The sequence below is a fragment of the Aspergillus melleus genome, assembly GCF_016097325.1.
Source record: "Aspergillus melleus strain CBS 546.65 chromosome Unknown contig3, whole genome shotgun sequence".
NCBI lineage: Eukaryota > Fungi > Ascomycota > Eurotiomycetes > Eurotiales > Aspergillaceae > Aspergillus > Aspergillus melleus.
In genome coordinates this window covers 3,671,608-3,682,193 of record NW_025763372.1, presented here as the reverse complement: position 1 = coordinate 3,682,193, position 10,586 = coordinate 3,671,608, and the positions used below count along the sequence as shown (strand labels likewise).

The 10,586-nt window shown below is 53.4% G+C and overlaps 6 protein-coding genes across 8 annotated transcripts; 3 read left to right on the top strand and 3 right to left on the bottom strand.

Moving 5' to 3' along the window:
* Nucleotides 1-326: 326 nt before the first annotated feature.
* LDX57_006346 (lytic polysaccharide monooxygenase auxiliary activity family 9 protein) lies at nt 327-1,140 on the top strand (the record flags this gene model as incomplete). The annotated part of the gene is made up of 2 exons (XM_046088047.1): nt 327-427; nt 489-1,140. The coding sequence occupies 2 exons, from the start codon at nt 327-329 to the stop codon at nt 1,138-1,140; spliced, it is 753 nt and encodes a 250-aa protein (XP_045944015.1).
* Nucleotides 1,141-1,445: 305 nt separating this feature from the next.
* LDX57_006345 (uncharacterized protein) lies at nt 1,446-2,417 on the bottom strand (the record flags this gene model as incomplete). Its single annotated transcript, XM_046088046.1, has 3 exons — nt 1,446-2,102; nt 2,263-2,342; nt 2,396-2,417. 3 exons carry the CDS (start codon nt 2,415-2,417, stop codon nt 1,446-1,448), a joined length of 759 nt encoding a protein of 252 aa, XP_045944014.1.
* Nucleotides 2,418-2,548: 131 nt separating this feature from the next.
* cdc1 lies at nt 2,549-4,695 on the bottom strand. Of its 3 annotated transcripts, XM_046088043.1 has the most exons (5): nt 4,506-4,695; nt 4,215-4,398; nt 3,977-4,108; nt 2,965-3,919; nt 2,549-2,904 (listed from the first exon to the last, which is right to left on the bottom strand). In XM_046088043.1, exons 1-5 carry the CDS (start codon nt 4,547-4,549, stop codon nt 2,606-2,608), a joined length of 1,614 nt encoding a protein of 537 aa, XP_045944011.1. In that variant the 5' UTR covers nt 4,550-4,695; the 3' UTR covers nt 2,549-2,605. The 3 variants fall into 3 exon arrangements, with proteins under 3 accessions (XP_045944011.1, XP_045944012.1, XP_045944013.1); XM_046088045.1 differs by having other exon boundaries at nt 2,549-3,919; XM_046088044.1 differs by having other exon boundaries at nt 2,965-4,398.
* Nucleotides 4,696-5,661: 966 nt separating this feature from the next.
* On the top strand, nt 5,662-6,164 carry LDX57_006343 (uncharacterized protein; the record flags this gene model as incomplete). The annotated part of the gene is made up of 2 exons (XM_046088042.1): nt 5,662-5,945; nt 6,014-6,164. 2 exons carry the CDS (start codon nt 5,662-5,664, stop codon nt 6,162-6,164), a joined length of 435 nt encoding a protein of 144 aa, XP_045944010.1.
* A 633-nt stretch (nt 6,165-6,797) lies between these two features.
* Nucleotides 6,798-7,874, top strand: LDX57_006342 (NAD(P)H-dependent flavin oxidoreductase; the record flags this gene model as incomplete). The annotated part of the gene is made up of 1 exon (XM_046088041.1): nt 6,798-7,874. The coding sequence occupies one exon, from the start codon at nt 6,798-6,800 to the stop codon at nt 7,839-7,841; it is 1,044 nt and encodes a 347-aa protein (XP_045944009.1). The 3' UTR covers nt 7,842-7,874.
* On the bottom strand, nt 7,875-10,380 carry LDX57_006341 (taxilin). Its single transcript, XM_046088040.1, has 5 exons — nt 9,783-10,380; nt 9,412-9,686; nt 9,184-9,335; nt 8,881-9,124; nt 7,875-8,827 (listed from the first exon to the last, which is right to left on the bottom strand). Exons 1-5 carry the CDS (start codon nt 9,919-9,921, stop codon nt 8,318-8,320), a joined length of 1,320 nt encoding a protein of 439 aa, XP_045944008.1. The 5' UTR covers nt 9,922-10,380; the 3' UTR covers nt 7,875-8,317.
* Between the last annotated feature and the right edge of the window lie 206 nt (nt 10,381-10,586).

Genomic DNA, 10,586 nt, shown 5'->3' with positions numbered 1-10,586 from the left:
ATCGTCGGCCCTATTGGCTTCTGGGTCCTCGCTGTCGAACGGACCTTGCACCGTTGGATTCCCGGATAATTTCACCGACTAATCTGGCGTTACAGACCAGACAGCCAAGTGTGGAGCGTCCTCCTGTCCCTCATTGCTAATTATTACCAGGCGTCCATCAGATGGGATATAAAATGGGCGTTCGAACACCCGTGGATTGTGTTTTTCTCTTCATCCCAAACTCACTGAACTCCATCCTCATTCATTCTCTTCGCCCTTGGTCAAGCAGGACTCTTAATCATCGGCACCGGATTTGACATCCTTTTTCTTTCCTTGAATCTCACACAATGGCCTTCTCCAAGATTGCTTCCCTCACCGGCCTTTTGGCCTCTGCCTCTCTCGTCGCTGGTCACGGCTACGTCTCCGGCATTGTTGCCGACGGCACCTAGTATGTTCAACGCAACATGGCCTGGTTTTGTATAGAGTGAAAGAAGCTGACACTGCCATAGCTACGGCGGATACCTTGTTGACAAGTACGCCTACTCGGACAACCCTCCCGACACCGTTGGCTGGTCCACCAGCGCCACCGACCTCGGTTTCGTGGACGGCACCGGATACTCGTCGGAGGACATCATCTGCCACAAGGACGGCAAGCCCGGCGCTCTGACTGCCTCCGTCAAGGCCGGTTCGGACGTTGAGTTCCAGTGGACCGAATGGCCCGAGAGCCACCACGGCCCCGTCATCTCGTACCTTGCCGCCTGCGACGGCGAGTGCTCGGCCGTGGACCCGACTTCTCTGAAGTTCTTCAAGATCGACGCCAAGGGCCTCATTGACGGCAGCTCTCCTCCTGGCCAGTGGGCCACCGACGACCTGATCAGCAACAACAACTCGTGGACCACCACCATCCCCTCGTCCATCGCCGACGGCAACTACGTTCTGCGCCACGAGATCATCGGTCTCCACTCGGCCGGTCAGGAGAACGGTGCTCAGAACTACCCCCAGTGTGTCAACATCAAGGTGACTGGTGGCGGCAGCGCCAGCCCCGAGGGCACCGCGGGTGAGGCCCTGTACAAGGCCGACGACGAGGGCATCAAGTTTGACATCTACTCCGACCTGAGCGACGGATACCCCATTCCCGGCCCTGCTCTTTTCGATGCTTAGGTTTATCAGGCTGGTTTCTGTTTTATCTTGCTCGGTGGATTGCACTTTGGCTCCGGATTGATCAAAGTCTTGTTAAATACTGGATAATGGAATGAGGTTGGGTTCTTTGAACAACAAAGTCTCTGTAAGCTCCGTAAACCCTTTGGCAGCCATAAGTCTGTAGTGCCAGCGTAGGTGTTCAATCAGATTGTCCACGAGAAGTCCTTGTAGACTACAAAACCTTTCAAATTAACATAAGGACTGCTACAAGCATAACTGCAACACGTTCCGATGAGTTCTAATATATCCATGATCATGCAAACCCACTACTCACACCTCCCATACTCCAACTCAACATACCCCGTAACCCCAGCACCCTCCAACCCCCTATCCACACTTTCCCTCCCCAAATCCGTCCTCCTCAACTCAAACTCCCCAAAATAATTCGGCTCCTCGGTCACCCTCTGAAACAACGCCCTCTCAAACAGCGCCAAACTCCTCCCATTCCCCTGCCCGATCTTGACACTCAAACACGAGAACTTCAACCCCTCACCCTCACCCCCCTTCTTCCTCTTCCCCATCGCCTCCCTAGCCAGCTCATCCCCGGCCACAAATTCCTCCAAAATAGCTCCCTCGTGGTCAACCACATACCGCAAAAACGCCAACAACGCGGCCCTCCCGAACCCCTGTCTCTGATTCCCCTTCTCGGCAACCATGAGCTCGATCTCCCCGACAATTAGCGGTTCCGAGTCCCCCTCTTCGCCGTCATCGACGCGCAGAAAGAGGTTGATGTCGCCGATCATGTTAGTGGGACTGTCGTCTTCTTCTTGTGTGGTGGCCTGGGATGTCGATGGCGCTCTGGAGACGGGGATGGGGCGACAGGTGATGAAGGTTAGTTTGTCGGGGTCCTGGCGCCAGCTGCGTTGCATGGTGTATTCTTCTTCTAAGGAAAGGGGTTCAGAGGCCGTGGCTTCTTGGATTTCCTGTGTTGTATCATGTTAGTGGGGTGGGAGGGGCAGGGGTTCTGGTTGGGGTGAGTATTATGAGCGGGTTGATTATAGAGATAACGTAGCACCATTTGTACATTAGGAATGAACAGGGTAGGGAGAGTAGGTAGATATAAGCAGGAGACGGAACTCATACCGGGTCTTTCATCCACTCGTGGTAGCGCGGGACATGCCATTTCGAGTATGGGACGAGAAGCACCTTGGAGGTGGAGATTGCTAGAGTTGACGTTTCAGCATAATTCTCCTGATCATGAGGGAAATTTACATACCGGTTTTGGCATTGAGAAGCATATTGGCTACGTGAATACTCTTAAGGTGGAGAGGAAGAGATAAAAGATGAGAGAGCATTTCATCGGCGGAAACGATGATTTCCTGCTCGGTCTTGGCACGCGGCCTGAGGTATACACTCATGGTCAATTCATATGCACTCCTGAATTACAAGTATTTGGGATATCTATATAACCGGACAAGATTCATATTCATTGCTTTTCTTCTCTCCCGACAAATGCCCCGAATTTGATCACCTCCGTCTCCAAGGTCTCCGTGTCGACGAGAACAAGCTCCCCGGTTTCGTGGAATTTGGGAATGGACAGAAGGCGGACTCGCTGAGTCGTGGTGGTGTCATTTGAGTCGGTCATCTCTGTGTCGGCTCCGTTGAGTCGCCATGGTGCATCGCTTTCGATCACGGCAGTCTTGAAACCGGGTTGGTTGCCGGTGAAGAAGATATGGGGGCAAGATTCCATCACAAACGGATCGTGTGTTTGGAAGGGGTAAGACCCTGTTGCGAGAGGTTAGTATCCGAGGAATTCAGGTTATTGAAAGAGAGCCACTGGCTTACAGATCGTATCAGGTGCCGTGGGCACACCGCATCTCCAACGCAACATGGCCTCCATGATGCGAACCCGGGCCTCCCCATCTCCATTAGTATCGATATTTCCATCCTCATCGGCAAAATCGAGATAGCGAAGGACGTCGTCTACATTCTGCCCACTCGATCCCCACACGCGCCAGCCTTCGATGTCGCCTTCCCATGGGTTCGTGACGCTGTCGAACCAGCCTGGTTCTGGCGTCTCTCCGACCGACGGAGGTGGAGCGCAATATGCTCTCGCCCGCGGGAACATGGCCCTGTGAATTCCTTGTTGAGGCAAGGCGAAATTCGCGGGATCACTTGCGCCCGGCATGAGAGTCACCGGTATGCTAGGCAGAATCTCCGCAAGGAAGGTATCTAATTGGGTGATGGGCGAGGCATTGTAAGCCGAGGCGTCATATCCGTACTTCTTCGGACCGCTCTTCTTCTTAGCAGCCCCAGCCTCATTGGGGTCCACGGTCATACTGGCACCGAGTGAGTTTCCCGCAATGACCAGTCTCGTGATTGTGGATGCATTCAATGGTGCGTTGTCATCGTTACTCGTCGAAGTACCCGTGTAACCCAGTAGATAGTCTGTCAAAAGTTCCAGGGCCAGGGTGTCACTCGACGTTCCTGTGATCCCAAGACCACTCACAAAAGCGATCTTGCCCTTTTTTGTTTCGCCCTCCGAGACAGACTGGTCTCTCTCCCACCGACGAGGCTGTCGAGCCAGATCAGGGACCTTGATGTCGATAGACTCAAAATCTCCGTTGGCATTTTCCGTTCCCAAGACAGCAACTATAGCGCCCGTCGCCAGTTGCGTGGATCGCAGCATACTCCCCGTCAACCGCAAACGTCCTGATTCGTCCTCGAGCATGATCTGCGTCGATTCGGGATTCGAAGGATCGAGATATGTGCGGCGAGGCGGGGGTGCCAATGTGAAGTTCTACCGCAGAAGGATGAGCAAGTCGAAGCGTTGGCGGGTCAAAAGTCCAGATCTTACATCTTTCGCCAAGTCATCCAGAATGTTGGGTTTCAAGGGCATGTCCATGTAAATTGTTCCAGCCACCCAGCAGAGCTCTCCCTGCCTCACATCCAACACTCGGTCTACCCGACGCGCATGCTCTCCTGCAATCTATCTCAAGCCAATTCGATCAGCAACTGGCCAGCAGGCGGTGGTTGTATGTCTCTTCCAGCGGCGACGATCGCGTTGTTCAAGAGTGCGCGAGGATTGAGCTTACACTGAATCCTTCCCATGCCTCGACTGCCACCTCCTCCACTGCGGGCTTCAGCTTTGCGAGCCGCAAGAAATACATATCGCCATATTGTTGTTGATAGTGCCTTTCTTGACCTGGGGGTAGTTGGAACGTATGTAGAGGGTTGTAATACGAGGGTTCACGATATGTAGGAGGATATTCGGTTTCACTAAAGTGAACAACTAAGATGTTAGCAATTGTACTTCTCTCGAGACATCAAAAGGAAGCATTCATTTAGGGCTTGGCTGATCTCAGCGAGGGGGTTTGGAAGCGAACCTGGGAGAGCGCATAAACTCGTTTTCTGTCGCGTTGGAGGCCATGTTGTCGAGTTACTGGCCGATCATCAATCGGCCGTGGACAGTGACAGCGGCGTGTATAGGGAAACGACGGGGGGAGTGCGGGCGAGAAGGGGATGATTGTTGGAGGTCTGAAGGTCGGTGGTTGAAGAACTTCGTCTGTCGGACGCGAATCACGCGTCTTTTGGCGTTCCGTAATTACAGTCCCGCTTTGGGCTGCCGGCGGGTCTGCCTCCTTCACCTTCTCGACTCGACAACTTCTTTGTCTTCCTCGTCTCAACTATTATCGAGCATAAATGAAGACTCTTTCATCGGACGAAAACCGAGAACTGGGGTGCATTATCCCCAGTATTTGTTAGAATCTACATGCACCTACTACCATAACACCGGTTCCACACTGCGGTGTTCGGGGGACATGCAGATATCGAAGACACGTTAGCAAGTGCCTTAAAGGTCTATATATTCCTCGGCCTGAATAATTGAGAAATACAATTGTGACAGATCGAAACTATATGAGAGACATGATGGTGGTGCTGTATATCCACCAAGGAAAGCTTCACACCATCCCGAGATAACACCGGGCAGGCATGCAGAGTCGAACTTAACCCGGAGCGTACCACGTCAAAGGCTTGCCACGATTATCAAGGGAGATGAGCTTGCAATGATGAAAGACTACAAATTGCCGTGCCAGAGAAAATTCCATATCTCGTACTCGCCTCCCCCCACATGCCAACTCACCCCTCGGTATGCCGAATGTTTCCCTCTTGAACACTGGAAACATCGACCAAATCGGTCGCGTTACTGATCAAGGGTTAAGCTATTCTAACTGACAATGGAGGATGGCGTCTTCGTGATTGCAGTGGCCAGAATAGGTCAAGTAGAATACTCAGGAAAATGCCTCTTGTCCGCATTCTGATTCAGTCATTGCTGTTTCACCTTGTAGTACTGGAATTGGGCCATTTTTATATCCTGTGTCGCCCTTTGAAGCACTTTCCTTCTCAGATTCATAGCTACTTACTATTTTCAAGTCGCACATTGCATAACAACTTATCAGCTGCCGCGCTTGAAGTTCTTGGACGAATTCGAGGATGAGACTTTCAGGCCTGCTCAACTGCCCAGTAGGGTACGCCGTCACAATGCTGCTGATCGCCACATTGACCACGACATTTGCATTTCGTCTGTTCCTACACGACCTTCAGACACTGTTCAGACGAAGTCTTCCCGGGTCTCTGGCGGTCGCTCCCCAAGGTGCAGTAGGCGACTATCAACCTCCGCCAGGGCCTGTCACCGATAATCATTTACCATTGCCCACATGGCCAGTGGCAGCCACAATGGGAGCTGCGAGCACGCCTACCTCCGACCGTGATGCATCTCAAGAGGCGATAAAGGATCCAGCAAAAACTAACGTGCCGTCGAACGCGTAAGTCCGAGTGAACCCACTGGGATCATGTCTGAAGTAGCTGACTGGTGAATCCCATGCATCTTCAGCCCGCGAAAGAATGTTGCTATCGTCACAGGAACGGTGACAAGGCCCGACGCGGCGATGGCTGCGACGCAGACAGCGATGGCGAGCAGGGACGCTGCCTTCGCAGCGACGAGCCTGGTGTTTTCAGTCCTCCTCGCTGCAGCGTTGCTCTGACCGCGCGATTATGGTCTACTGACAATCGCTACTTGCAAAAGGATGGCGGACTATAAGCAGCCAACTTCAGCCTTCATACATGTACATAAATCCGGATTGCGAGCCATGACCAAGATTCTTGAAAGCTAAATGATCTGATAGTTGTAATTAGCATGTTCATCGATCTTTCAGTTGAGGATGGACGAGGACGCTGCTAAGTCCGCTTATCTCCGACGAATACGATAGTAGGAGCAACGAGGGGAACCGTCAGCTGTCAAGCAGCCACAAGCAGCAGGGCTCAAAGGCCCAAGAGAACCTCTAAGCTCGGCCAGGGCGAGGATCTGCAGCAGGAACCGAAGGCAGCAAAAGGCAGGGAAGCCTCGGTCCGGGGAAGCTCAACTGCTGATCTCCGCTTCCCCGCATTGCGGCACGTGTTTTATGAACAACTTATGCGCGCTCATATCTTGACTCTTCACACCGCATTCATCCCTGAGCTGGCTTTAAACCAGGCATATCCAACCGATTACTCTTCTTTCCTCTTCTTTTATTTCTAATATACAGCGGTGTTGTTCATATCTCTGCCGTCATTCCTACCAGACCCTACTGTTGATTCAAAGTCCAAGCCCAAAACACTATACAACCACACACCACACCATGTCGTTACAAACACCTCTAAACACCCTGCTCAAGATCAAGCACCCCGTGCTTCTCGCCGGCATGGCACGCGCATCCGGAGCGCCTCTAGCAGCCGCCGTCTCCAACGCCGGAGGTCTAGGCACCGTCGGCGGCCTAGGCTACAGCCCCGAACAACTAGACGAGATCCTAACGGAGCTGAAATCGCTTCTCCGCGACCCGTCGCTACCATTCGGCGTAGACCTAGCCCTGCCGCAGGTCGGCGGGAGCGCGCGCGCCACGAACCATGATTACACGCACGGGCAGCTGGACCAGCTCATCGACGTGGTGATCAAGCACGGCACGAAGCTATTCGTCTGCGCCGTCGGCGTGCCTCCCGAGAGGGTCATTCGACGGCTTCACGACGCCGGCATCCTGATAATGAATATGGTCGGGGCGCCGAAGCACGCGGAGAAGGCGCTCGCGCTGGGCGTGGACATCGTGTGTGCGCAGGGCGGCGAAGGCGGCGGACATACGGGCGACATCCCCTTCTCGGTGCTGGTGCCGGCGGTGGTGGACGTGGCGAGGAAGTATCGGAGTCCGCTGACGGGACAGACCGCGCTGGCGGTGGCGGCCGGGGGCGTCAACGACGGGCGCAGTCTGGCGGCGTCGCTGATGCTGGGGGCGGCTGGGGTGTGGGTGGGGACGCGGTTCGTGGCCTCGGAGGAGAGCGGTGCTAGTCGATTGCATAAGGAGGCGGTGGTCGGGGCGAGGTATGGCGAGACGAGGCGCACGCTGGTCGTCTCCGGACGGCCGCTGCGGATGCTGCCGAATGACTATGTCAAGGAGTGGGAGAAGCGCCCCGACGAGATTGCCCGGTTGACGGCCAAGGGCGTGGTGCCGATCGAGCACGACTTCAACAATGATAAGGAGGTCGACATCCCGTTCTTGATGGGCGATGTCTCGGCCATCATCAAGGAGATTCAACCGGCCGGGGTGATTGTGAAGGAAATGGTGCAGCAGGCAGTGGATGTGCTGAGGCAGGGCAGTGGTTATATCACCAGTACTGGAAGCAGTAAACTATGAGTTACTGGAAAGGAAGAAAGAATCAGTTCTGTGGAGATAGGACTTGAACTCTGCAGTGAATAGTATTTTTTTTGTGTCTTCATGAAACCATGATGCGTACGTTTAGGCGTGTTGATCTAACATGTACAAGTACACTAGTAAAAAATTGAACCAAATTAAAAACAAATCATGATGCGATGTGCACGAACCCCGGAACTCGGTATGTGTTGGACAAGAGCGATGCACATGCAACCGACTCAAAAGACCCGAACAGAGGCAGACACACTCAAACATAAAGATATCCCAGTGAGCATAGTTTGCCGGCCCACGTTGTCTCGTCAGAAAACCTGTCCCCCAAGACCAGACCGAATGCGCAATATACACAGAAGTATGTACGTTCACCCTCGGATAGAACAACACCCTTTGTCCATGACTGCTGGCCACAGGTCTGGCTTGGAAAAAACCGATCCGTCTGCAAGAGGACTATCTGACTTTTGCTAATGGCATCCATTCATCACAGCTTTGTTTCCGTGAGCCCGCGCCTCCAGCAGATTGGGCGGAGGGGGCGGTCCGAACACAGGCTTCTCTGGTTGTTGCGGTACGCCGCGGTCGCCGTTGATGTCGCGGTCGGTGCTTTCAAGCTCGTACTCGTCGTCACTGATTCCCTCGTCATCATCGTCTTCATCTTCATAGTCCTCGTCGTATTCGCTCTCCGTGCCTTCATCATCCCCATCAAGGTCGGCCGCAAGCCCTTGACCTCGGCCCTGGGCCTGCATCCGCCGGCAGAGAGCTTCGAGGTGGTGGCTTTTCTTTCGCCATTTCTCAAGTTCTTCATGGTTCCTCGTGCGCTCCTCGGCCATTTCCAATATATTGCGATTCGTTTGGTCATGCTTGCGGGTGAGCGTAAGGTTCTCCTTCTCTAAGCGCTTCGTCTTCTTCGACATCTCCTCCATCTCTTTGCGGAAAGTAAGGAAGAGTTCGTTGCTGTTGTTTAGCGTATCCTCCACCTGCGATATTATTATTACCGGCGGGTCAAACGCGGGTTGGACCAGCGACATACCTGTTTGAACTTCTCCACATAGATGTTGAGTTGACTGCGCAGTTCCGCTTCGGTATGCGAGAACGTAGAGACCTGTGAGCTGAGGGCGCGACAACGGGCGGCTTCATTCTCGGCGGCTCGACGTTGCTCTTCGTACTTGGCGGTGAGACATTGTATCTCTGAGTCTTTGCTACGGAGGAGCGTTCGATAGTGCCCTTCCCGCATCTCAAACTTTTCGCCGATGGTTTTGATCTTTGCACGTAGACTACACAGCGTCCACATTCAGTAAGCAGCTTCGGCGATAGACCAAAGAGCCCTACTTACGCTTCGTCCAAGTCAATGTCCACCTTCTCGCTTCGTGGACTACCTTTGGCGGCGGCCATGACGTCTTGAATGTCGTACAAGAGCGAATCCAATCGCTCATTGACAAGCAACCTCGCCTTCTTTTCCGTGTCCTCTAGCTTCTTGTTTTCATCCTGTAGACGTGCAAGCGAACACTATTAGCTCTCGCCTTCCCGGACAAGCGAGCATCTTGGAATGTGCGGAACTGACCTTGACTTTTTTATTTTCTTTGGTGAGCTCCCTGCACAGCTTCTCGAGTTTATCCTTCATGGTAACGGTCTTGCTCAATTCCGATTTCCCCTTGTCCTGATCCTTCTGTAACTGGTCTGCTCGCTTTTTGCTTTTGGCATAGTCGCGATCCAGCTTTTTCATATCCGCCAAAAGTTCAGTGTACTTCTTGTGAACTGTCTCTAGGCGGGTCATCGGGGATTCGATGTTGCTGAGGAGTTGGTTCAGGTCTCTCGTAGCCTTCTTGACTTCACGCTCTGTAGTCATTTCCAGTTAGGATCCAATTCCGCAACAAGACAGTAATAGAAATGAAGCCCGTTCCGTTCGACGACAACAAGGCACAAATCACGCACCGATCTCCTGTTCTTGGTCCTTCTCTCCGGCTGCATCTTGCTCCAACTGAGAGATCTTGGCCGCTAAGAGCTTTGACGTCTCATTGGGATCCGCCACCTTCTTCCCCTTATTCTTTTTGGACATTGCGGCCGACGACATGATGAAGGGCTTCTCACTCGGTCCTGCAGACCAAGTTGTGCGGCTTGCGGTCTTGTCGGCGGTTGTCGCGAGGCTGGTTCTCGGCAAGGAAAAAATGCGAAGACGGAACGGTGGGTGATGGTTGGTTGGATCCGGAGTTCTGACGCAAAGCCACCACGACGGTCAATTTGTAACCACGCTCACAACCGATGGATGACGAGAAGACGGGGAGGTCCCAAGAGCACAATAGGCGATCGTCGGCGACTCTTTGGATTGAATCGACCTCTCGACACTAGCGGAGTACCTGGGTGGCCTATTTGACAGACTTGCAGAACTCGGAGGTAACGGGATCACACCGACTCCCTATGCAACCAAGTTCTGCAGAGCCAGCGAACGTCTCACGGGCGAAAGCACACGGAAGCTGGGAAATCGAGACGGAAATCGGGGTCGTGGGGGGTCGCGGAAGGTCGAGATGTCTCGAAGAACTTGCTTGGGGGAGAGATCGAATCCCGTCGTAAGAGGGGGCATGCGCACTTGACTCGCGCTAGCCTCCTTGGGATGCCGGTCTTGGCGTCGATTATTCACCTGCTCCGGCCCGATTTCTCTACTCCGTTCAGTAACTTAAATCAATCTTCCTCCTCCTCCTCCTCCTCCTCCTCCATCTTTATCCGGATACTTCCCTCAAT

Excerpts from the sequence above, each read along its gene's own strand:
- cdc1 (XM_046088043.1), bottom strand. The coding sequence starts at position 4,549 with ATGGCCTCCAACGCGACAGAAAACGAGTTTATGCGCTCTCCCAG. Across the intron at positions 4,399-4,505 it reads GAGTTTATGCGCTCTCCCAG|TGAAACCGAATATCCTCCTA; the intron begins GTTCGCTTCCAA and ends TGTTCACTTTAG. Across the intron at positions 2,905-2,964 it reads CACGGCACCTGATACGATCT|GGTCTTACCCCTTCCAAACA; the intron begins GTAAGCCAGTGG and ends CTCTCGCAACAG.
- LDX57_006341 (XM_046088040.1), bottom strand. The coding sequence starts at position 9,921 with ATGTCGTCGGCCGCAATGTCCAAAAAGAATAAGGGGAAGAAGGTGGCG. Across the intron at positions 9,125-9,183 it reads GACATTGACTTGGACGAAGC|TCTACGTGCAAAGATCAAAA; the intron begins GTAAGTAGGGCT and ends GACGCTGTGTAG. Across the intron at positions 8,828-8,880 it reads ATGTGGAGAAGTTCAAACAG|GTGGAGGATACGCTAAACAA; the intron begins GTATGTCGCTGG and ends ATAATATCGCAG.